The following is a 25,643-nucleotide window of genomic DNA, read 5'->3' as shown; positions in this document are numbered from 1 at the left end:
AACCAAGAAATCAATGCTTAGCACAGCACAAAGGGTGTTTGAATATAGAGGCAAAAAACGGCAAACTATTGGCGTGGCTGTCTCGAGGGCAGATCTCCACCACACACATTGGAAGAATACGGGACGAGAGGGGAGCTCCCCTGGTAGGTCCTGAAGAAATTAACCATCGCTTTATGCAATACTATAAGACCTTATATTCCACTTAAGTAGATTATGGGATGGTAGACCTCGAGACATAGTTAAATGGAGTTGAATTCCCTACTACCCTGTCTCAAGAAGCTAGCAACCGGTTAGAACAGGAGATATCGTTGGAAGAGGTACAGATTGCTATGTCTCAGTTGCAGTCTGGAAAAACCCCCGGGGCAGATGGAATCCCAGTCGAATTTTATTCCACATATCAAGAGCTTCTTGCCCCGAGGTTCACTCAGTTGTTGGGAAATTCTCCCGGGGGGGCCCCGTCCCAGAGTCAATATCCGAGGCAGTGATTGTGTTGGTGCCCAAACCAGGTAGGGACCCCGAGGACTGTGCATCGTACCGCCCAATTTAATTAATGTGGATGCAAAGCTATTGGTGAAAGTCTTAGCCAATCGGTTGACACAGGTCCTGGATGAGCTTATCCATATAGACCAGATGGGGTTCATGCCTGGGAAGGGCACTGATATCAATCTGAGACGCCGCTTTCTTAATATGTCTACTGCTCATGACAACAGTGGTTCCAGAGTCATTGACTCACTGGACGCCGAAAAGGCATTTGACTCTGTGGAGTGGGGCTACCTCTAGGAGGTGCTAGGCAGATATGGGTTTGGGACTCAATTTTTGAACTTGCTCAAACTATTGAAATCAAAATATACTCTCTTATAAAGATAGTATTAAGTGCTAATGAAAATTACACAAAAACACTCAAAAGGTTGAGGGTGATGAACTCAATAATAGTACAATAGTACAATCTCGAATGAACGAGAATAATCTGGCCAGACTGACAATTTTTTTGCTAGTTGAGAGGCAGTAGCTTAGCATCCTCAGCCTGATGTAAGAAGTGTGGTTACTGGCAGCATCTCCAGGATCTCTGACCTCCACTGCTGGAAGAGGCAGAAACAGGCTGAAGGCAGCCAGCGTCATCCCAGGACTCATCGTAGTAGGCAGGCCGCTTGGAGCTCCTACCAGCGGTGAGCCGATGCTGACTGTGTCATGCTGTTTTAAACATTTATATTGTGTAAGCGCATATTGTAAGGGGGGGTTCCTAGTGGGTTTTATTTAATAAACTTTTTTACACTATGGAGAGCCTCCCCTTCTATTTCCTTACATGTGTTCACCATGACATTATATTACTTTGACTGAGGAGGACTGAGGAGGACAGAGATTCTGGCGGCAGAGGAGCTGATTCAAGGGAGAAAGGAGCTAACAGGCTTGCTTTTGTCTTACCTCTGGTAAGCTTATAACCATAGGGGATCATTCACGAGGTGTGGTGAAGGTTTATTAACCCATGAAAAGTGCACTCCAGAAGGAATTTAACCCCTTAGCTCAACTGTCTGCTGCATGCAATGAACTGTTTATAAGAGAATCTTGAGTTTATGCAGTTGTCACTGGTGTCCCATATACCACCTCTGCTAGATTATGTGCTATTGCTGGTAATTTTTTGAATGATTACATAGGAACTTTTGGCTCTCATGTAACTACATTGATCTCTCTGTTATATTACTATTTTTATATTTATATTTATTCTCGTTCGAGACTGTACTATTATTGAGTTCATCACCCTCAACCTTTTGAGTGTTTTTGTGTAATTTTCATTAGCGCTTGTATTACTATCTTTATAAGAGAGTATATTTTGATTTCATCTGTACATTTCCTTTTATAACAGCAGCTTGTATTGTATGTATATATAGCGGATTCAGTTCCACTCTTTTCTTACTATCCTTTGAGCGCTAGGACTGGAGTTGTTTACCAACCCCGGTATTTGTCTGGCTCAAACTATTCTATCAGTTTCCTACGGCCTGTATTCGCACTAACAGCAGGATCTCCGAGAGCTTTCCGTTACAGCGGGGCACACGCCAGGGCTGCCCCCTCTCACCATCCCTTTTTGCTTTAGCATTGGAGCTGTTGGCAATCTTGCTACGGGCATCCCAACGGGTAGTGTGGTTAAGGGTTGGCCCCTTGGAAGAAAAAGTGTCACTCTATGCAGATGACACTCTGCTTTATCTGCAGGATGTGGACTCCTCCCCGAGATCTGCTCTGGTCCTTTTTGAAGAGTTTGGCCGATTCTCGGGGGTCCGAATTAATTGGTCCGAAACGGTCCTTTTTCCTTTGGATAATACATCAAGAGATAGGGCGGCCCCTACCCCTTTGAAATGGGTTGACACCTTTAAATATTTAGGTGTCCACATTCATCAGGATCTTCACAAATTCTATGCTCTTAATGTGAGCCCTGCGCTGGAGCAGCTGAAAGCTAGGTGTGCCTCTTAGGCTGGATTCACACCTATGCAGTTTTAGTGCTTTTTGCATTTTGCAGATTTGCACTACAGTCCATTTAACATTGTTTCCTATGGAACACGATCTGTAGTGCAAATCTGCAAAATGCAAAAAGCACAAAAAATGCATAGGTGTGAATCCAGCCTTAGGGGACTCTTCCATTGAATCTCCTGGGACGCATTAACCTCATAAAGATGGTTTTTCTCCCGAAGTTTATCTTTTTAGGAATTCCCTGATCTGGTTACGCAGTTCCTTCTTCCGAGACCTTGACAGATGTGTTGGGACTTTTATCTGGGGGGCTCCGTGCCACGCTTGGCTAGGTCCACCTCGTGTCGAGCGGTGTGGGGGGCTGGCGTCGCCTAATTTCCAGACATATTTTTGGGCAGCTATTTTGGTTTCAGTCCACTGGTGGTTCATCCTCTCAAGGTCCAACGCAGCGGTGTGCCTGGAGGTGACCCTCCTGGGTTCGCTGAACGACTTGGGGAACCTGGTGTACCAGGGACCTGGGGCTTACGCCAGCCTACCACTCTCAACTAGGACGACTCTTAGAGTCTGGAGGGTAGCTAGGAGGCAATTCTACAAGCAGAAATCCTGGTCGCCTTTTCAACCTCTATGGGGGAACCCTAATCTCCCACACTTTCGGACTATTCCAGATCCACATGTGTGGGCGAAACATGGCATCAGGATCCTTAGGGACATTATGCCATCAGGGGCATTACTGGATTATAGGGACCTCTCAGACAGATTTCAGCTTCCCAGATGGATGTATTTCAGATACTGGCAATTACACCACGCAGTTAGGGCTCAGTTCCCTGGACATATCGCTGTAATCAAGGATCCCATAGAGGAACTCATGGCCCAAGAATCTATGCCTAAGCCCCTCTCTTCTCTCTATATATTGTTGCTTAGCCTGGAGTCTCTCAAGTTGGAGAGGCTCTGGGGGCATGAAAAAATGATATTCCCACCTTGGAAAGAGAAGATTGGAATGACTGCTTTGAGGATAGTTTAGGGATGGTTATCTCCTCAAGAGACAAATTGATACAAAACAAATTCTTACACAGAGTATATTATACTCCACAAAGATTGCACAGACTTTTCCCAGAGAGATCCCATGTGTGGTAGATGCCGGATAGAAATGGGCACATATTTCCACATGTTTTGTAGCTGCCCCAAGGTGGCGCAGTTTTGGACAGCTGTCTTCGGAGCTAGTAATGAGCGCCTTCAATTGTCCTTGGCGATGTCCCCTGAACTAGCCCTACTCGGGATTCAGAAGGATGACCAGACACCTCGCTACACTAAGCTTTTAGTTTCATACCTACTGTATTATGCAAAGAGGGTCATACTACTCAAGTGGAATTCCCCCCTACCTCCACCGACAACACTTTGGGAATCTTCCATAAATGAGGCCCTCCCACTATATAACATGACATATCTCAATAGGAAATGTCCCAAAATGTTTGATGGTATATGGCTGCGTGGACGGCGTGAGGAGTCTGTGTACCTCCGTCCAGCCTGGGTGGTTGTCATCCCCCCCCCCCCCTCGCTACCTCTTCCTATGTGCGTACACTCTCTCTTCTACTAGATACACTGACTAACTGAATGGATTCTTGTGATTGCGGCCGGAATTCTATAATATTTCTTTATAGTTAAAATTAACTGTTACCTATATGGTTTCTGGACCGCTCCTTTGTTGCTTAATTGTAAGAAATGTATTTCTACCACTGCAGACTTGTACCATATATCACTGGCTTGAATGATGTATCATACTTGAATTTTTTCTATAATAAACTGAAATTTTAACCGTGAAAAGATAACAAAGGAGTGGCTATGGGACAACTCTGTGAATGTCCTTGAGTGGCCAAGCCAGAGCCCAGACTTAAACCCAGTTGGAACATCTCTGGAGAGATCTGAAAATGACTGTGTACAGATGCTCCCCATCCAACCTAATCAGGGCCGTCTTTAACACGAAGTGAACGGGACATCTGCCTAGGGCCCAGCCATTGTAGGGGGGGCCCACGCTGCCTGCCGGGTTTTTTTTCAGCCAGAGTTCTGCTCCATCGCTTGTCACTTGCTAGCTCAGCTGCTTGCTACTGTCACTTGTTAATACAGAACCGCTGCTTCCCCATTTACAAGTGACAGCGCTCCTCTCCTGGCTGCCGTTCACATCCCTCTCTGCTCTACACACATTGAGCTGTATTCGAGAGCAGAGGAGGAAGGGGGCGGGGGATAAGAAGCTCCTCCACATGGAATGGTGCAGGAGGACTGCTTTATATTGAAGGAGGGGGAGGTTTAAACTGGAATCAGGGAGAAGAAAGCTCTGTACTTGGGGGGGGAAAGGGACTTGGATGTACACAACACACCCCAAAACCCTGCAATCTGTATATAGCGCACCCCTCAATCTTGAACTCTGTATGCAGCGCACCCCTCAACCCTGCACTATGTAATGCACCCCTCAACCCTGCATTCTGTATGTAATGCATCCCCCAATCCTGCACTCTGTACGTAGCACACTCCTCAACCATGCATAGTGCACCCCTCAACCCTGCACTCCGTACATAGCACACTCCTCAGCCCTGCATTCTGTACATAGCATACCACTCAACCTTGCACTACATACAAAACACACTCCTCAGTCCTGCACTCTGTACGTAGCTCAATCCTCCACATCGCTCTACTGCAGGTGGCATGACTAGTCATTTATTTCTGGGAGCCTGTCCTCAGGGATACTGCTCATATTGGACTCTGTGCCTACCTGCACTCAGTTAACCTTCATAGTTGTGTGTACTCTGCTCTGCTTATTGCTAATAGCTGGAATAAACTGGAATCGGGGGTGGAAAGCTCTGTACTTGGGTTGGGGGCGGGGGGGGGGACTTGGATGTACACAACAAATCCCAAAACCCTGCAATCTGTAAGTAGCGCACGCAATACATGTTATTTTTTTCAGTTATTTTTAATATATTTGCAAAGATTTCACACAAACTTCTTTCACATTGTCAATATGGGGTATCATCATTTGTAGAATTTTGAGGAAAAGAATGAATTTAATCCATTTTAGAATAAGGCTGTAACATAACAAAATGTGGAAAAAGTAAAGCGCTGTGAATACTTTCCAGATGCACTGTACATTTGTGTATCTGCATATGCCTGGGCTACCTACAATTGTATTTATTTGCCTATGTATACTGTTCTCTAAAGTATTTAGTAAAATATGATTGCTGAAAATATTGTGATTGTTTCTTTAGTTTAAACGTAAGATTGAACAAGAAGCAGGTGTTATTATCTAGTTATATTTCTTACCTACTACCAATACTGCATGTTGCATTTTAAGTAGTGTTTTCTATTAATCGTTACAGTTATGAAGGAAGGTATTAATCATCTGTGTAAGCAGTATCCAATGGGGTTGCTTTACTAAAACTGGAGAGTGCAAAATTTGGTGCAGCTCTGCATAGCAAATAGGCCACAAATGGTGAGAATAGGAGATCAGGTGTCTAACACTATTATTTTGAATACAGGGGTACCACAGGGATGTGTGTTAAGTCTGGCCCTGTTCACACACGACTGTACTCCCATACATGCGTCTAACACTATAGTGAAGTTTGCTGATGACACCACTTTAGTGGGACTCATACCAGATAATAAGATAACTTATAGGCAGGAAATTCAACATTTGGTTGAGTGGTGTAGAGAAAAATGATTTAATACTCAATATGGCAAAAATTAAAGAAATAATAGTGGGTTATAGGAGATCAAGAAAAAACAATCATTGCCCGGTTTATATAGGTGGTGAGGAGGTGGAAAGGGTGGACACTATTACATTTTTGGGAGTGCATATTCCAAGGGAGTTGTCATGGTCTCAAAATACTTTTTTTTAATTGAAAAAAGCACAGCAGAGACTGTTTTTCCTTCGGAGACTGAAGCAGGCTGGATTGCCCTTAAAGTGGATGTAAACCCAATGTCATCCTTTCTAAACTACTGCCATAGGGGTTATCTATAAGGATATACATGCCTCCTGCATGTATCTTTACCTGTCAAATGTCTCCCCTCTGTCTGTTATGAGACCCGAAAAACTGCGATTCTGTGGGTGGGTCTGTTGTCTGGAGCTCGGTGGGTGGAGTCGTGATGTCAGTAGACTCCCCGCCCACCTCTACACTCCCCTTGTCAATATGTATTTTCTCCTGTGTATTTCTAACACTGAACTTCTGCTATGATCTCTAACATCCAGTGAAAAGACAGGAAAGTAACCACATGACTTCAGCATGCCAAATCATGCTGTGTTGTGGAACAGCCAATCCTTGCAAAGCTGCTGAAGAAAGAAGTGGGGGTGGGAATTAAAAAAATAATGCATGTCTTAGGCTAGTGCACGAGATATGTAAATCACCTGTCACTCATAGCAAGGGGGAGGATTTGACAAAGTTTTTCTCTGTTTGTCAAGATTTATCTCACTGAACAATAAAAGAGGATTGCTCAGAGCTGGATTAACTCTTTGTGGCAAGACTGGGCTCAAATGATAGGAAATCTTATACTCTACATTATGACATCAAAATAAATAAATAAATAATTCAGGTTTACATCCACTTTAAGGCTTCTGGTCAATTTCTATCATTGTACCATTGAGAGTATTCTTCTGCACTATGCTGTAGTGTGGTATGCCAGCTGCAGGGCAGAGGATAAGAAGTGCCTGTTTCGTGTGGTGAAAACAGCACAGCGGATCATAGGAACAGAGCTACCGAATTTGGACACAGCATATGCCAGCCGATTAAAAAAGCAGGCAAAAGCTATTAGTATTGATCCAACCCACCCAGGTTACAGTGTGTTTGTCCCATTGCCATCAGGAAAAAGATATAGAACATTTAAGTGCACACTTTTTTTCCCTAGGGCCGTATTGTCCATAATCCCTTCAGGTACAGTGTTTTAGAAATTTTATGTGGTATTCTAATATTCTTTTATTTATTTATTTTTAAATAACATTTTATATTTTGATATATTTAAATAGATATGTGGGCATGTGCTAGGAGTATGTATGTGTGGTTTTGTTGAGAAGTGTTTTATTGCTGCTGTAAAGAGTACCCGGAAAAATTTTATTGTATGTATACAATGATAAAGTATATCTGTCATAGAAACCAATCAAGGGTAGCACAGTGACTAGGTTGTTAGCACTTTCACCTAGCAGCACTAGGAGTCGTTGGTTCAAATCCCAACCACGACACTACCTGCCTCGAGTTTGCATGCTCTCCCTGTGCTTGCGTGGGTTTCCTCCAGGTACTCTGGTTTCCTCCCACACTTCAAAAGACATGCTGGTAGGTCAATTGGCTCCTGTCAGTGTTGCCAACCGCCCGTAGATTTAAGCCCATTTTCGGGGTGTCCGTAAATGTCACTTATGGGCAACGGCAAAGCTTGTACACACTCGGCCGGGCGGCGCATGCGCAATAACGCAATGCCGCCGCCTGGCTCCATTCTTAAATGGAAAGCCGCCGCCTCTGTCCGCCTCCTGTGTCATGTCCGCAGCCTCTGTCCGCCTCCTGTGTCATGTCCGCAGCCTCTGTCCGCCTCCTGTGTCATGTCCGCAGCCTCTGTCCGCCTCCTGTGTCATGTCCGCAGCCTCTGTCCGCCTCCTGTGTCATGTCCGCAGCCTCTGTCCGCCTCCTGTGTCAGTCTGGAGAAGAGTCAAGAGCGGGAACACCGCTGGGATGGATAGGATAAGACCCAGTCTGAGTGGGGGGCGGGTTGCTGATGCAAGGTAGGAGTGAATACATTAATGTAAGGGGGCACTGATACAAAGGTTCCCCCCTATATTAGTTACCCCCCCCCCTCCCTTACCTTAGTGTATTCACTGATGCAAGTGGGAACTTTGATGTAAAGGGAATGCAGTGGACTCTGATATAAGGTGGTCTCTGGTCAACAGAGCCCCCCCCCCCCAAAATCAAGATCTGCAACATTCCCCCTTTACATAAGAGTTCCCTTTCACTGTAAGGGGGGGGATCCTGCAGACTCTGATGTAAGGGGGGACTCTGGGCTGGCTGGGTTATAGTGACCTGACCTTCATGTAAATGGAGAAATATGTTTTTTGACTTTTGTTTAGCTTAAACACATTGCTAATAGCACTAGCTATATGTTTATAATTTAAATATTGATATATGCATTGTTTAGTACTGAAAACTGCAATTGTAGGTACTTTTTAGCAGTGCCAGTAAAGAATGCAACTCTGTCAGTAAATTTCATGTGGCTTTGTCAGTAAAAAAAAAATAAATTTGGTGCTGTTTGTAAATTTTGGCGTCCTGCCAGTAAATTTCACTTCGGGGGGGTTGGCAACACTGGCTCCTGTCTAAACTGATTAGCATAAATGTAAGTATAATACCCATTGGGTGGTACCATGTGATAAACTGTGCCACGTCCCCAAAATTGGAACAAATCCTAAAAAGCAAATTCATTTTCGTATGGAAAAAGTAAGTGCAGAGATCTGGGGTAATACTCCCTTTAAAATGTTGAGCTCCCTCGATCACGTGAGAGTGCTTTGGTTTCCTCACTTGATTAAAAAAAAAAAAACAAACAAAAAAAAACACGTATATACATACACACACGACTGGAGAGTTCACTGGCTTTTATCCAGAATAGTTGTGGTGTGTGTACTGTGGTAGAGAGTGTAAAAATACGCCAGCTCTATGTAAATAAAGTAACATTTTGTTTAATGATACTTTGATGGCATTTTTATTGTTTCTTCCAGGATCCGCAAATACCACCTATGTGTAGAAACAGTGTGGCAGTGTGTCTAAATTGTAACCCTTCATGAGCTTTCCCCGATTTCCCAGCTTCTCTCTGTAGTGTCATTTGATTTCTATATACAGGATAATACATGCACTCTGATAAGGATTTCCTTCATAACACACAATATACCCCCTACTGTAAATTCTACGGATATTAAAAATGGCCAAAGACTTTACACAGCATAGAAATGCCTAGCCTGCAGTTCATTATAGAGGTCAAAGAGCACCAAGGTGAGTACCGATTCCCCCAAAGTGAACCTGCAAGGATAGAAATATGTGGCCGGACACTTCTAATGTGTTTGTAAAAAGGCCAAACTCCCAGACTATCATCCTGATCCTCATCACTACCTACTGAGTGACTGACTGACAAGTATGAAAGGTAGAAGTTCTGTTAAAGAGGTTGTAAATCTTAGACATGAAATATGAACAAAGCATATCCCTCTATAATGTGTACTTGTCTCAATTAAAAGCACTAAGGCCACTTTCACACTGAAGCAGCGGCTGCATTAGCGGTAAAGTGACGCTAGTTTTAGCGACGTTTTACCGTCGTTTTAGCGGCGCATTTCACCCCCACTAGCAGCCAAAAAAGGATTAAAAGCTCCCACGCTGAAGTGCTTTGCAGGTGCTTTGGCAGCGCTGGCCATTGATTTCAATGGCAGGGGCGTTTTGGGAGCGCTGTATTCACCGCTCCTAAAACTCTCGAAAGATGCTGCTTGCAGGACCGTTTTTCCTGTCCTGCAAGTGCACCGCCTCCGGGCTTTCACACTGGGGCTGCAGAAGAGGCAGCTTACAGGCGCTTTTCAGGCACTAAGTGTGAAAGTGGCCTAAGTGTCATTTCTGTCTGCTGCTTCCTTCCTTTGCTATCTGCATGAATCACTTCTGATAAGTTTTCCTGACACCAAGAGAAAAATGGTGACAACAGAGGGACCTCCAGCTTGTTGACAGCCTCACATCCCTTCCTGTGTGGAGGGTGTGTCCCTTCCCTCCAATCAGCTCTCCTCACTGAGCTCTGCAGAGTGTAACATCAGTTCTCTGACCCCCTCCTTTTTTTAAGCCTAGGTTTCCACTATTGCGACCTGAAGTCTTGCGATTTTTTGTTGCGATTTTGATATGACTTGAAGCAATGCTTGTGTATTCTTAAGGTCTATGGACCTCAAATCGCATCAAAGTCGGACCAAAGTAGTGCAGGGACTACTTTGAAGTCGCACAGATATTAACCTACTTTCCATGCATTTTTTGATGCAGAAAAAAAAAACCGCACTGGACTGATTGTGGTGTGAACTGGCCCTGGTCCTCTGACTTTTCTCCTCACACATGCACATCATGTCTCAGAGCATGTCTTCGTGCAATGTCACCAGACATATATGAATTTTTTTTCTTGTGCCTCCTACCACATTTCTTGTGTCTCACTCAAAGTCCCAAAAAACCCCTACTTATTTGTGGTGTGAACTGGCCCTAAGCTTGGGTTCACACTATAGCAATGCGGAAAACAGAGTGATTCCAGTGCCGGTTCCTGCATCGCATCTCTCCCCCAGGCAGTTCTCACTGCCCTCTGCAAACCGCTGCGGGTGTCAATACAATGTTAATGACACCCCCAGATTGGTTCACAGATCACAGTGCGAACTGTGGATTCAGACAGGAAATGTATTGCATGTGTGGATGAGAATACCCATGCAATCCAAGTCCAGTGCGGGAAAAAAATCTCCCTGCATCTTTTTTGAGTGAATCCAATGCGAGTTCAACCATACAACTGTATAGCTGAACTCGCATTGCACAGATATCGCATGCGATCTGCACAGCAATGTGGGTGCGAATCGCATGCGATGTCTGTGTTGGCTACAGCAGTGGTCATCAACCCTGTCCTCAGGGCCACTAACAGGCCATGCTTTAAGTATTACCTTGGGGAGATGCAGACTAGAATACTGCAATCACAGAGCAGCAAACGATATCACATGTGATGTATTTCAGTTATCTTGTAAACCTGGTCTGTTAGTGGGCCCTGAGGACAGGGTTGATGACCACTGGGCTACAGTGGGAACCTAGGCTAAATGTAAATTGATGGCGCTATATAAGTATGTGTAATACACTGACTTATATACAGCCAACCTGCTCATACATAGATTGAAATTCATCCGGTTCTTGTTGAATTGGCCAAATGTTGATCAATGCATGGCAGGCGTTACACTCCCCTCCCCCCCCAGGTTGGCAATACCGCTGTCCAAGTGTGTCTCTATTGCTCCTCCATCCAGAGTGGAGACACCCAAGGCAGGAAGTGTGTTCCTGGCCGGATAACTAGGTGAAAATAAAGAGAAAAAAGGAAACTAATGCAGCCATCATATTTAGGGTTTGTAAATGGCAATGTATTACATTTTTGGGGTTCATATCTCCATGATAAATGAGGTATGGGAGTCCCTGAAGGAGTAGGACCCCTAGCACAGACCTAGGTAAAGGGTTTGTCTGGTGTATGACTAGCAGCACTTGTATGTAGTCAGAGGTGTCACCCTCTCCAGTCAGTGGTGTCACCCCCTCCAGTCAGTGGTGTCACCCCCTCCAGTCAGTGGTGTCACCCCCTCCAGTCAGTGGTGTCACCCCCTCCAGTCAGTGGTGTCACCCCCTCCAGTCAGCGGTGTCCCCGCTGACTGGAGGGGGTCACCAGGAAGTCGGCACGCCAGGAAGTCAGCACGATGCAGAAAGTCTGCACGGCGCAGCGCTAATCACAGGTAGGGAGACATTTCCCAATCTCTGCAGCCGCACATCGGGAAATGTCTCCCTGATTGTGATTAGCGCTGCGCCGACTTCCTGGTGGGCTCGGCACGTTCAGCATGCGAACACGCCAGAGCTCATCCTTACTCTCTACTAAGGATGAGCTCCGGTGTGTTCACACCGCCCACGTGCCGAGCCCGCCAGGAAGTCGGCACGATGCAGCGCTAATCACAGGTAGGGAGACATTTCCCGATCTCTGCAGCCACACATCAGGAAATGTCTCACCGATTGTGATTAGCGATGTGCAGTGCCGACTTCCTGGCGGGCTCGGCACGTTCAGCATGCGAACACGCCGGAGCTCATCCTTACTCTCCAGTCAGCGGTGGCCCCCTCCAGTCAGCGGTGGCCCCCTCCAGTCAGCGGTGGCCCCCTCCAGTCAGCGGTGACCCCCTCCAGTCAGCGGTGACCCCCTCCAGTCAGCGGTGACCCCCTCCAGTCAGCGGTGACCCCCTCCAGTCAGCGGTGACCCCCTCCAGTCAGCGGTGACCCCCTCCAGTCAGCGGTGACCCTCTCCAGTCAGCGGTGACCCCCTCCAGTCAGCGGTGACCCTCTCCAGTCAGCGGTGACCCCCTCCAGTCAGCGGTGACCCCCTCCAGTCAGCGGTGACCCTCTCCAGTCAGCGGTGACCCTCTCCAGTCAGCGGTGACCCTCTCCAGTCAGCGGTGACCCCCTCCAGTCAGCGGTGACCCTCTCCAGTCAGCGGCGACCCCCTCCAGTCAGCGGTGACCCTCTCCAGTCAGCGGTGACCCTCTCCAGTCAGCGGTGACCCCCTCCAGTCAGCGGTGACCCTTTCCAGTCAGCGGTGACCCTTTCCAGTCAGCGGAGACCCTCTCCAGTCAGCGGTGACCCCCTCCAGTCAGCGGTGACCCCCTCCAGTCAGCGGTGACCCCCTCCAGTCAGCGATGACCCCCTCCAGTCAGCGGTGTCCCCCTCCAGTCAGCGGTGTCCCCCTCCAGTCAGTGGTGTCCCTCTCCAGTCAGCGATGACCCCCTCCAGTCAGCGGTGACCCTCTCCAGTCAGCGGTGTCCCCCTCCAGTCAGTGGTGTCCCCCTCCAGTCAGTGGTGACCCTCTCCAGTCAGCGGTGACCCCCTCCAGTCAGTGGTGTCCCCCTCCAGTCAGTGGTGTCCCCCTCCAGTCAGTGGTGACCCTCTCCAGTCAGTGGTGTCCCCCTCCAGTCAGTGGTGTCCCCCTCCAGTCAGTGGTGACCCTCTCCAGTCAGTGGTGACCCCCTCCAGTCAGTGGTGTCCCCCTCCAGTCAGTGGTGTCCCCCTCCAGTCAGTGGTGACCCTCTCCAGTCAGTGGTGACCCCCTCCAGTCAGTGGTGTCCCCCTCCAGTCAGTGGTGACCCTCTCCAGTCAGTGGTGTCCCCCTCCAGTCAGTGGTGACCCTCTCCAGTCAGTGGTGACCCTCTCCAGTCAGTGGTGACCCCCTCCAGTCAGTGGTGTCCCCCTCCATTCAGTCAGGTGTAATATATGAAAGGAAAGGACTTACACATCCTTAGCGGGCAGGTTCTTCCCCTCCACCAGCCTGAAATAGAGAGCGGTGTTCCTGGCCATGGTGCACGGTTTGCTCAGCGGGCTCTACACATGACTGTCAGTCTGGAGCTTTCCGTCATACTTCTATACGGTGTGTACGGTGTTCCTATAGCCCCGGGCTGGGCTCAGTACCATCGCTCTATCTCTATTTCCCGCACACACACACACACTATCTATCCACAGGTAGTCAGCGCCGATGTGAGCGCTGGTGGTTGTGTGCTGACTCTGCCTCCGATGTGTGGTGACAAGGAGAAGTGCAGGAGGGAGGAGGGAAGGCTCAGCCCCCTGCAGGTAGTCTTGTGTGAGAAGGACGAGCCGCTGGTTACCTGTGTACAGCTCCGCACGACTCTCCTCACAGAAACAAGCGCCCTGCTGAGACAATGGCACCGAGCTCACAGTCTGCCTTCCATTAATCCGGGGCTGGAGGAGCGCTAAGCCTTCTACCACTTCTAGGAATACACCTCTGTGTGGGGGAAGACCTGCACAGGGGATTCCCTCCTCACTGCAAGCCAGCCTGACATTTCTCTTATCAGATAAAGGTTTAGGGTCACCTTATCAGTGCCTTGAAAAAATATTCATACCCCTTGAAATTTCCCACATTTTGTCATGTTGCAACCAAAAAGGTAAATGTATTTTATTGGGATTTTAAGTGATAGACCAACACAAAGTGGCACATAATTGTGAAGTGGAAGGAAAATGATACATGTTTTTCCAAATTTTTTACAAATAAAAATGTGAAAAGTGTGGCATGCGTTTATATTCAGCCCCCCTTTACGCTGATACCCCTAAGGCTGCTTTCACACTGCCGTTGGCGGTAAAGCGCCACTATTTTTAGCGGCACTTTACCGTCGTTTTTGTAGAGGTTTTCAGCCGCTTGCGGGGCGCTTTTAACCCCCGCTAGTGGGCAAAAAAGGGTTAAAACGACCCACAAAGCACCGCTGCAGCAGTGGTTTGGCGGTGCTGCCCATTAATTCCAATGGGCAGGGGCGCTTTAGGAACGGTGTATACACTGCTCCTTCACCGCTTCAAAGATGCTGCTTGCAGGAGTTTTTTTAACGTCCTGCCAGCACATCGCCTCAATGTGAAAGCCCTCAGGTTTTCATACTGAGACTGCAGGGGAGCCGTTTTTCAGGCGCTTTACGGGCGCTATTTTTTAGCCCAAATGCCTGAAAAATGCCTCAGTGTGAAAGGGGTCTAACTAAAATCTAGTGGAACCAATTGCCTTCAGAAGTCAACTAATTAGTAAATAGAGTCCACCTGTGTGTAAATTTAATCTCACTATGAATACAGCTGTTCTGTGAAGCCCTCAGAGGTTTGTTAGAGAGCCTTAGTGAACAAACAGCATCATGAAGGCCAAGGAACACACCAGACAGGTCAGGGATAAATTTGTGGAGACATTTAAAGCAGGGTTAGGTTATAAAAAAAAATCCCAAGATTTGAACATCTCATGGAGCACTGTTCAATCCATCATCCGAAAATGGAAAGAGTATGGCACAACTGCAAACCTACCAAGACATGGCCGTCCACCTAAACCGACAGGCTGAGCAAGGAGAGCATTAATCAGAGAAGCAGCTAAGAGACCCATGATAACTCTGGAGGAGCTGCAGAGATCCACAGCTCAGGTGGGAGAATCTGTCCACAGGACAACTAATAGTTGTACACTCCACAAATCTGGCCTTTATAAAAGAGTGGCAAGAAGAAAGCCATTGTTGAAAGAAAGCCATAAGAAGTCCCGTTTGCAGTTTGTGAGAAGCCATGTGGGGGACACAGCAAACATGTGGAAGAAGGTGCTCTGGTCAGATGAGACCAAAATTGAACTTTTTGGTCTAAAAACAAAACACAATGTGTGGCTGAACACTAACATTGCACATTACCCTGAACCCGGGCCGTCTTAATAGAGTCATGGGCCCCTTGGCAAAGTAATGCTCTGGGGCCTCTACAATGGAGACAGCGCAGGTAAACAGACATCAAGTAGGTAGGAGGCAGACAAGTGGAGCTTCCCCTTTTGGGTGCAGCTCCGCATTAACTACATGAACATAGGCGTGCGCACAAGGTGTGCCAGGTGTGCCTGGGCACACCCTAATCACCCTGTGTGGTGCAAATTCCCCCTATTTAAACCCCTGATATTTCACCAAAACCCCCTAGCAGTGCTCCCACAAAAATTTGTAAATAAAAAAAAACAATAAAAAAATAAAATAATAAAAATAAAAATGATTGACACCATGCATTGCCCTACTGACACTGTTCACTGCTCTACTGACACCATCAGTATACAGTATATACACATGCACACAGGTTTGAGCTTTGAGGTGCACACCCTAATGCAATAGGCTGTGCACACCTATGTACATGAACAATAATTCTGTACAGCAAATAAACAGTGGGAAAATACTACATACATAAAGTAACAAAGCTGTCCTGTGCATATAATATATCTGTTAGATTGATGCCTCCCCAGCACTATGGCCCCTCTGCAGGGCTGTGTTTTGGCCTAGGCCGACAAGGCCTAGGCCTAGGGTGGCACTTTGCGGGGGGGCGGCAAAAAAAGCCGCCCCCCGTATGAGAGAAAGTCCCCCCACCCGATTCCCGGCTCCCGCGGCCTCCCCCCGCACACATGCAGCCCACAGCGGCCGCCTTGCTGTAGCGAGCGGCGCTGCTGTGTATGGGCGTGCTTGGCAGAGGGTGGAGGGGCGTGTGTATGGGCGTGCTTAGCAGAGCTCACGCCCCTCCACCCTCTGACAAGCACGCCCATACACAGCAGCGCCGCTCGCTACAGCAAGGCGGCCGCCGTGGGCTGCATGTGTGCGGGGGCGGCCGCGGGAGCCGGGAATCAGAAAGACGGGTGGGGGGACTTCCTCTCATGCGGGGGGGCGGCATGTGACTCATGCCCCCATAAGCGGCCGATGACTGGCGGAGGTGGAGCCTTATGCTCCGCCTACCCTCCTCCACACTGCTTGACCCCTCTCCTCGGCACTGGGGCAGGGTCTGGCAGTGACGTCAGGAAGAGAGAGAGAGGCACAAGGGAACCCCAAAGAACAGCAGGTAAAGTTATTGAATAAATCATTTGATGGGCACAGTGACAGCGTTTGATGGGGCACAGTGGCTGTGTTTGGTGGGGCACAGTGGCTGCGTTTGGTGGGCACAGTGGCTGCGTTTGGTGGGGCACAGTGGCTGCGTTTGGTGGGGCACAGTGGCTGCGTTTGGTGGGGCACAGTGGCTGCGTTTGGTGGGGCACAGTGACTGCGTTTGGTGGGCACAGTGGCTGCGTTTGGTGGGCACAGTGTCTGCGTTTGGTGGGCACAGTGTTTGCGTTTGGTGGGCACAGTGTCTGCGTTTGGTGGGCACAGTGGCTGCAATTGATGGGCACAGTGGCTGCATTTGATGGGGCACAGTGAGGCTGCAATTGATGTCTTTTTTTTTGAATTTCTTAGTTTGTTTGCACCCCCCCAAAAATTTTGAGCACCAGCCGCCACTGGCAAAGTGCTCCATGCATGCTAAAATCAATGCAAACCCTTTAAACAGTCCACATTTAGTTGCAGTCTCCAGGGAGTGGGGAAGGGTACCTGTCAAAAACAGGTACCTGTTCCCCCCTCCCCCCTGAAAGGTGCCAAATGAGCCTAAAAAGAGGAAGGGGTGTGGTTTACAGATGATAGGGTGGGTCTTAAACAGGAAGGGGTGTGGCCTCGGCAGCAAGGGGTGGGTCATATTTAAATTAGGGGGGTGCATGAGTTTAGTCAGGCCTAGGGCAGCACAAAACCTAAATACACCACTGCCCCTCTGCACCCTAGATATCCCCCCAGCACTCTGACCCCTCTACACCCCAGATGTCCCCCCAGTACTCTGACCCCTCTACACCCCAGATATCCCTCCAGCACTCTGACCCCTCTACACCCCAGATATCCCCCCAGCACTCTGACCCCTCTACACCCCAGATATCCCCCCAGCACTCTGACCCCTCTACACCCCAGATATACCCCCAGCACTCTGACCCCTTTACACCCCAGATATCCCCCCAGCACTCTGACCCCTCTAGATCCAATATATCCACCCAGCACTCTGACCCCTCTAGATCCCAGATATCCCCCCAGCACTCTGACCCTTCTACACCCCAGATATCCCCCCCGAACTCTGACCCCTCTACACCCCAGATATACCCCCAGCACTCTGACCCCTCTAGATCCCAGATATCCCCCCAGCACTCTGATCCCTCTACATCCCAGATATCCCCCCAGCACTCTGATCCCTCTACGCCACAGATATCCCCCCAGCACTCTGATCCCTCTACACCTCAGATATCCAACCAGCACTCTGATCCCTCTACACCCCAGATATCCCTCCAGCACTCTGCCCCCCACATCCCAGATAGCACTGTTACCATATACCATAAGATACCCCTTGTATTGTGACCCCACTACATCCCTGATACCCCCTACACTGTGGCCTCTCTACATCCCTGATACCTCTAGCACTATAGCCACCCAAGCTACCCCAAGCATTGCTACCCCCTATACACCCCAGACCCCCCCCTCAGCATTGTTTTCCCCCATACACCCTTGATATCCCCACCATTATTCCATCCATGTAGTACCCCCTTTTCCAGTAGAGATGCAGTGCATGTAAACTTTTGGCTATGTGCCCACCTCTAGCACTGGACTCACCTATACCAATCAAGCAGGCAGAAGGAGGGGCGGAAGAGGGAGCATCCCTCCGGGCATTCCAAGCCCTTCGGTGCAAACAGTGCTGGACAGCTGGGCTCACCATGACACCATCCACAATGCTACTTCAGCAGGTGGGCTCTCAGTGCTGCTGACTCAGCAGCTTCCACTCCAGCTCCTACCCCACGGCCTCCGAGTCCCGAGCATTCAAGCTGCATGGGGCGGGGTCAGAGCATCACTGGCGCTCCGGCCCTGCCCCTCCCTGCTGGCTGTGAAATAATAGGTATTGTTCTGCACAGCACGGCGTAATGCTGCCAGCCTGCCTCCCCTGTGTATCCATCATTCTCAGGGCCACCATGGGGCCCCCAATTTTGGGGCAGCGTAGCCTCAAGGACCAGCTGTTTTGGGGGAAGTGCAGGGGCCCCCCATGCAGCTGGGGCCCCTGGGCAGTGCCCAGGCGTGCCCTCTCATTAAGACAGCCCTGCCCTGAACACACCATTCCCATCGTGAAACATGGTGGTGGCAGCATCATGTTGTGGGGATGCTTTTCTTCGGCTGGTAGAGGGAAGCTGGTCAGAGTTTATGGGAAAATGGACAGAGCCAAATACAGGGCAATCTTAGAAGAAAGCATGCTAGAGTCTGCAAAAGACTTAAGATTGGAATGGTTTAGATCAAAGCATATTCATGTGTTAGAATGGCCCTGTCAAAGTTCAGACCTAGATCCAATTGAGAATCTGTGGTAAAACTTAAAAAATGCTGTTCACAGATGCTCTCCATCCAATCTGACAGAGCTTGAGCTATTTTGCAATGTTCAACACCCCCCCCCCCCCCCCCCCCCTCGATGATTACACAGGACACAGGTACAAGGTAGATTGTCGTTCTTTCAGAAGGAAAGGTATTGATTCTGTGTTCCTGCAAAAAATAAATAAATAAAAATAAATAAATAAAATATCCCATAGCTTGTAGACGCTATAACTTTTGCGCAAGCCAATCAAAATACACTTATTGGGATTCTTTTTACCAAAAATATGTAGCAAAATACATATTGGCCTAAATTAGAATGGCGGCCCCTTGAGCCATCAGTGAGTCTGTATATGACAGAAGAAGTTTCTTCTCTTCCAAGTGTGGTAGGACTGTGGGAACAAACCGGTGTATGGGTGGACTGCTGAGTACACTGGAATGACCTGAGGAGACTGTTTTGACTATCCAGTAGTCCCTGATTGAGGCTGCCCAGACATGCTAAAAAAGGAGTAAACGAGCCCCAACTTGCTCCGCCTGGACAGGCTTTATATCAAAAGGACTTGGAAGCTTCCCGTCCTCCAGAAGAGGCCGTCTTTGAGGATTTCTAGCCAGAAGGTTGACTTCTCTTCCAGTTCTTTCTAAATTCGCGGCTGGGCCTGTAGTGGCGGGCATCTCTAGCGTGCTTCGGATCTTGTCTGGGTTGAGCTCTTCTCTGACCCAAGAGGCAACGGTCCTGGGGTAATAACCCTGATTTATCCCCCGTAGCACGGGTAATGGCAGAGTCAAGCTTATTCCCAAAGAGGGAGGAGCCCTCAAAGGGAATTATACACCAAGCCTGTTTAGAGGCAGGGTCCGCAACCCACGGGCGCAGCCACAAGGCGCGCTTAGCTGTGACTGAAGAGAGCATGACATGTGCCACTAGGCGAATAATATCAAGGGATGCTTCCCCCAGGAAGACTGACGGCAGCTTCAGCTTGTGGACCGATGAGCTCTTGACCAATTCTTCAGAAACACTTGCTAAAACTGCATCCACATCATCCGTCCAGGACTCCATAGCTTTAGACAAGGCTGCAAGAGCTAGGGCTGGTTTACAAGCCATACCTGCTGTGATATAGATGCGTTTAAGATCAGTATCGATCTTCCTTTCTAGACCATCCTTGAAAGAAACGGTATCTTCCAGAGGGAGTGTGACATGTCTCACCAACCTCATTAAAGCAGCATCAATGAGAGGAGCCGACTCCAGATGCTTTACCTCTTCACTCTTGAATGGATACTTCTTTGCTACTTTGGAGATTAGTGGGTTTGTTCTCTCAACTTTACCCCATTCATCTGAAATAATTTCGCCAAGTTCACCCAGGAAGGGGAAATTTGGGCGTTTTTTCTTGAGATGCTTCAAGTATTTTCTCTGTTTAGAGGGTGTTTCTACTGGCTCTTCCCATCTCAATGCGTCTTTAACCGCTTTGACCAACTGTGGAACCAGGGAAAAATCAAAACCTGCGCCAGGGTCATCCACCTCTGCCTCGCTATCTGAGGATCCACTTAAAGAGGGACTACGTCTAGAGGGATCAGGAGTCCCAGGGTCGACCCCGCCAGGAACTAGTGCTGGAGCAGAAGGAGGAATGGTTGTACATTCGGGATCCATTCTGATAAGAGATTCCTGAATCACCTTTCTGACCAGAGCCTTCACTTGCTGGTCTCCAACTCCTCTTTCCTTTGGAGCTCCAGAATAGTATAACTCACAGAGGGATTTACCCTCTGGGACCTGAGCTCTACATCCCCAGCAAGCTCTCCTTTCAGAGCGGCTAGAATGGCGGTGAGAATGACACACAGACTTTGATTTGGGCTCTTCAATATGACGTCTAGAAGTTGATCTAGGACGCCTGGAACTTGATGAAGAATGATGGTGTTGTGATCTAGAATGATCGTTATCCTCGCGTGCTGAAGGCCTATGTTCAGACCTAGAGGGGCTGAGGGAAAGAAAAGGAAAAAAAAGGAATAAACAGGATCCAGGAAAAAAAGACAACCCGAACAGACAAGCAGAAGGAAGAATTCCTACCTGCAGCGTAAGCCTCGGTTCACACTGGGACGACTTGTCAGGCGACCTAGGTCGCCTGACAAGTAGCGTCCCGTTCAGTACAATGGAACCGTTCTAATCGGAGCGACGCAAGTCGCTCTGACTTAGAAAAAGGTTCCTGTACGACTTTGGGGGCGACTTGGGGCGACTTGCATAGACTTCTATACAGAAGTCGTTTTGCAAGTTGCCCCGGCAGTCGTGTGCAGGTCGCCTCGGTGAGGCGACCTGCAAGTCGTGCCGCCTCTGGTGTGAACCGAGGCTAAGGGTTGGCCACTGGGGGGCGGTGACACATCCATAACAGAAGGCTTGGTAACTGAAAAGGTCAACCCACAATCAAAACAGGTAACACAAGCAATATAAAGACATGGTCAGCCAGCAGCATAGCTTACTACCTTGTCAACCTCAAATAAGTGCACCGGGAAGCCGCCGTTTAGAACCCGCAGGACATCCCAAGTAACAGCTGAATCTGACAGCTATTTAAACTTGGTGCCAACTATGACGTCACCGTGCCCCCAGCGTGCCCGACCGGCGTCGCCCAGGGGAGCTCGCACGCATGCGTGACCGCCGCCATTTTCCGGAACTGCGCATGCACGAACCAAGCCTCAATCTCAGACAAGGCTCGCACATGCGCAGAGAACCTGGAAGAGGCGGCGGACTAGGACGCAGATGCGCTCCAGCCGCCATAGAGGTCAGGAAGCAAAAGAAAAGACGGGAATCATAACAGACAATACATACAAATACTGCTGCCATATGTATAGAAAAAAACAATATATGATACCACCACATCACGATCCCGATCCAGCCTGACTGGGAGCGATCACTCACTGCACGACCGGGGCATTTCAAAAGGGGGCCTTCTGCTAATAGCAAGGACGTTTGGCCAAGTTGCCGCTTGTCTGCCAATGGCAAGGCCAGAAAGCTCTTCATGGCATCGCATATATCCGCCCTGCTAATAGCTGGGACTGCTTGACTCCAGAACCGCCATCAAAAACATTCGTGCAGGACTGGACCATAGAAACTTTCATAAGGTAAGATACACCTTGGTCCTAGGAGGAGGACAAAAAAGGAACACGGTCTCTGACTAGAAACAAAGATTTATGGGAGTGGGGTCCTATGAGGTATGAGAGGTGGGATTAACCCATACGTAGGCTGCCATAGAGTCTGTCAGGAAAGCAGCATTTTGTAAGCCCTGTGTGCATGAGGCCTAAATATAAAACCTTTTATTTATATATAACTCAAGCCTAGATCTAACTAAGCCCCTTCCCAGCATAAATCCTCTCCCCTCCAATCTCTCCTCCTAGCACAAATCTTTTCACCCCTACCCCAGCACAAATCTTCTCTCCCCCTAATTTCTTCTTGCTGAAATCCCCCCTCCAAGAATAAATATTTGTCCCTTCATTTTTCCCTCCCAGCACATATACTCTGCCCCCAACCCTCTCCCCAGGACAAATTCCCACTTCCCCAAAATCCCTCCTTCCAGCACAAATCCTCTCCCCCCCCCAAAATCTCTCCTCCCATCACAAAACCTTCTCCTCTCCCAAATTTCCCCTCCCAGCACAAATCATCTTCCACCCCAAATTCCCCTTCCCAGCACAAATCCCTCCATCCCCCCTCCCAACACAAATCATAGCCCCCCCCCCCGGTCTCAGCACAAATCTTCTTCCCCTCCCACAAAACTACCCTCCAAGCACAAATCCTCTTCCTCTCTCTAAGTGTGAAATATAAGACTTCGGTAGGTGTAAAAATATGTCCGCTTGCCACCTTCTGACTGTAGGCTTACTGCAGGCGAGTGCGGGTGTACCAAGATGGCCGTGCCGGAACATCACTTCTGTTACATATTCTGATGGTTAGCAGCTTTCTGACGGGACACCTGCCTTCTAAAGAGCTGCTGAAAGGAGGAGTTTCAGGAGTCAGTACAGAAATCATTGCTTGCAGGCAGCAAGGTACCATGGGATATGTAGTCCTTAGAAATTGAAAGTAAATTGAAGGAATGCACAAAGGAGAAGCTGCAAAGTGTGCAGGGAATCCAGGGAGTTGTGAAAAGAGACAGACAGCAGACAGGCAGAACACACAACATGAAAGGACATTTTTGAAGTAAACTTATATTGAATTGTAAAAATTTGCTATCATTTGCATTGCTTTTACAAGTAAAATGCTAATGCTATAACATGCTGTGACCATAGATTTATTTTAACATGTTATTTATAACTATTTCATCCTCTTGATGGAGTGTGCGAAGGACATGCACATCTACAAATCACATAAAAGTCTGCAGAACAAAAAGTCCCAGAGGACCCAGAGGACTGTGATGCAAATGTCTTGTGTATTAATTAGTCCCTTTTCTGTCACTTTGCTTTGCCTTCTTTTTCTCTATTTTCTGTAAGTCAGACAGTAAATCTGGAATATTTCCTAAGACTAAAGAGGGTCAGTCATTTAAAATAGAATTGCTTCATACAGACACCGTATTTTGATAGTGGTGATAATTGATTTGTTTAACCTCTTCCTCTTAACCACGTACATTTACAGGGCGGCCCAGGTTTGCAAAATCACACACCTGTATGTGATTTCGTGCATGCGGTTTAGGGAGCGCATGTGCGCCACCGGCGCGCCGCTCCCACTGTGATTTGACACAGCGGGAGCCAATCAGCGGGTCCGGCAGCCACAATGGCCACCGTGACCTGCAGATCGTTCACAGTAGAGACGGATCAGCCGTCCGCCTGTGTAAACAAGGCAAACAGCGGATCTGTCAGGAAGGGAAAGAGAGATCTTGTGATTCAGCTAAGCTGCAGTGTGGTGTGAATCACATGCGATATTGCACAGCGCACCAGTGTGAAGCGGGACTTGGTGACCCAAATAGCCTTCATTGTATGTGCTGTATGAGAGCTGGAATAGTAATGCCCCGTACACACGGTCGGATTTTCCAACGAAAATGATCGATGGGAGCTTGTTGTCGGAAATTCCGACCGTGTGTAGGCTCCATCGGACATTCTTCATCAGAATTTCCGTCACAGAAAATTTGAGATCTGGATCTCAAATTTTCCGACAACAAAATCCGTTGTCCTAAATTCCGATTGCGTGTACACAAGTCCGACGCACAAAGTTCCACGCATGCTCGGAATCAAGCAGAAGAGCCGCACTGGCTATTGAACTTCACTTTTCTCGGCTCGTCATATGTGTTGTCTGTCACCGCGTTCTTGATGTTTGGAATTTCCGGCAAGATTTGTGTGACCGTGTGTATACAAGACAAGTTTGAGCCAACATCCGTCGGAAAAAATCCATGGATTTTGTTGTCGGAATGTGCGATCGTGTGTACAGGGCATAAGTCTCAGTGCTGGAACTTTAACACTTACCATACAGCCAGGACTAAATGAAATTAAATTAACAGTTTTAAGTAACGCAGCAGCCATCCACACATGGGACACACTTCATCAGAGGTGAGTTATTGGTACACAACATTATCCAAAATTAGTTTTTTTCTGGAGCTCAGGAAACGGAATGTATAGTCTTTTCAATTTTTTTTTTTTTTTTTTGCAACACATAAGGAGATCTGGTTGCTGTACATAATTCTATTACTCCATTGTCTTGCTTTAAAAACCTTGATTTCCAGTAGGTTGCATGATTGTCAATTAAATACATTGCACATATACTGTGGAAAAGTCTAATGCAGGTTTGAAAAAAAGGCTGTAAATTAAGAATGCTTTCTGAAACAGAAGTGTTAATAGTTTATTTTTATCAATTAACAAAATAGGAAAATACATGAACAGAAGAGAAATCAAAATCAAATGAGTATTCGGCGTGACCACCCTTTGCATTCACAGCATAAATTCTTCTAGGTACACTTGCACACAGTTTTTGAAGGACTCGGCAGGTAAGTTGTTCCAAACATCTTGGAGAACTATGATGTTAAATTTAAATAATATACCTACGCTATGGTCATGTGATTAAACAGTGCTACCCAAACTAAACAAAATAATGTTAACTGCAAAGCTACTGCTATAATATAGAGTTAATCAACCTTATCAGACCAATTTTAAAAAATATATATAGTAGCTCTGCTCCTAGAATACTGTACATACACAAATTTCTTGTGCTCTCATAAATATAGCAAAATTCATACATTCATATACAAAGTATACTAGTGTCAATCATAACTCACAAAGTCCATATACAGTAAAACCTTGGATTGTGAGATGATTCGTTCCACAACCATTTATTCATAAGTCTTTCAGTCTACAGTCCCTATAAAAAGATTATAGCAATGGGACTTCAAGGCAACATCTTCCTGTAATGTCGGCTCCAAATCACATCACTTAAGATGAGGATGCGACTTAGGGCTCTTGCACACTGCAGCTCAAAAAAAAAGCTGCTTTTACAGGCATTTGAGCTTTTATTTCAGCTTGAAGAAGCTTGTGCTTTTTTGTGCTCTTGTGCAGGCTTCTTCAAGCTTCTTTGAGCTCCTTTGAGCTTCATTGCTCATAAGCGTTTTTTTTGTTTTTCACAAATCCTCCTTAAAGTGACTGTAAAGGCACTTACCTACACTGTGCAGCTCGATTTGCAGAGAGTGGCCCCGAACCTGGTCTTTTGGGGTCCCCCGGTGGCTTTCGCATCAGATAACCCCCTCGGAGAAGCGCTTCCCCGAGGGGG

The 25,643-nt window shown here is 47.7% G+C and overlaps 1 protein-coding gene across 1 annotated transcript in view; it reads right to left on the bottom strand.

The window, feature by feature from the left end:
* Positions 1–13,788, bottom strand: part of RASAL1 (RAS protein activator like 1) — a 181,679-nt gene extending 167,891 nt beyond the window's left edge. Inside the window, exon 1 of the mRNA XM_073630463.1 lies at positions 13,486–13,788. Within this exon, the coding sequence (XP_073486564.1) occupies positions 13,486–13,550 (65 nt within the window). The 5' untranslated portion in view covers positions 13,551–13,788. The remainder of the gene's footprint in view (positions 1–13,485) is intronic.
* Positions 13,789–25,643: the final 11,855 nt, after the last annotated feature.

This window comes from Aquarana catesbeiana, linkage group LG01 (genome assembly GCF_042186555.1).
Source record: "Aquarana catesbeiana isolate 2022-GZ linkage group LG01, ASM4218655v1, whole genome shotgun sequence".
In the NCBI taxonomy this organism is placed as follows: Eukaryota; Metazoa; Chordata; class Amphibia; order Anura; family Ranidae; genus Aquarana; species Aquarana catesbeiana.
Note: the sequence above shows the minus strand (reverse complement) of the source record. Positions and strands in the feature narration are given on the sequence as shown.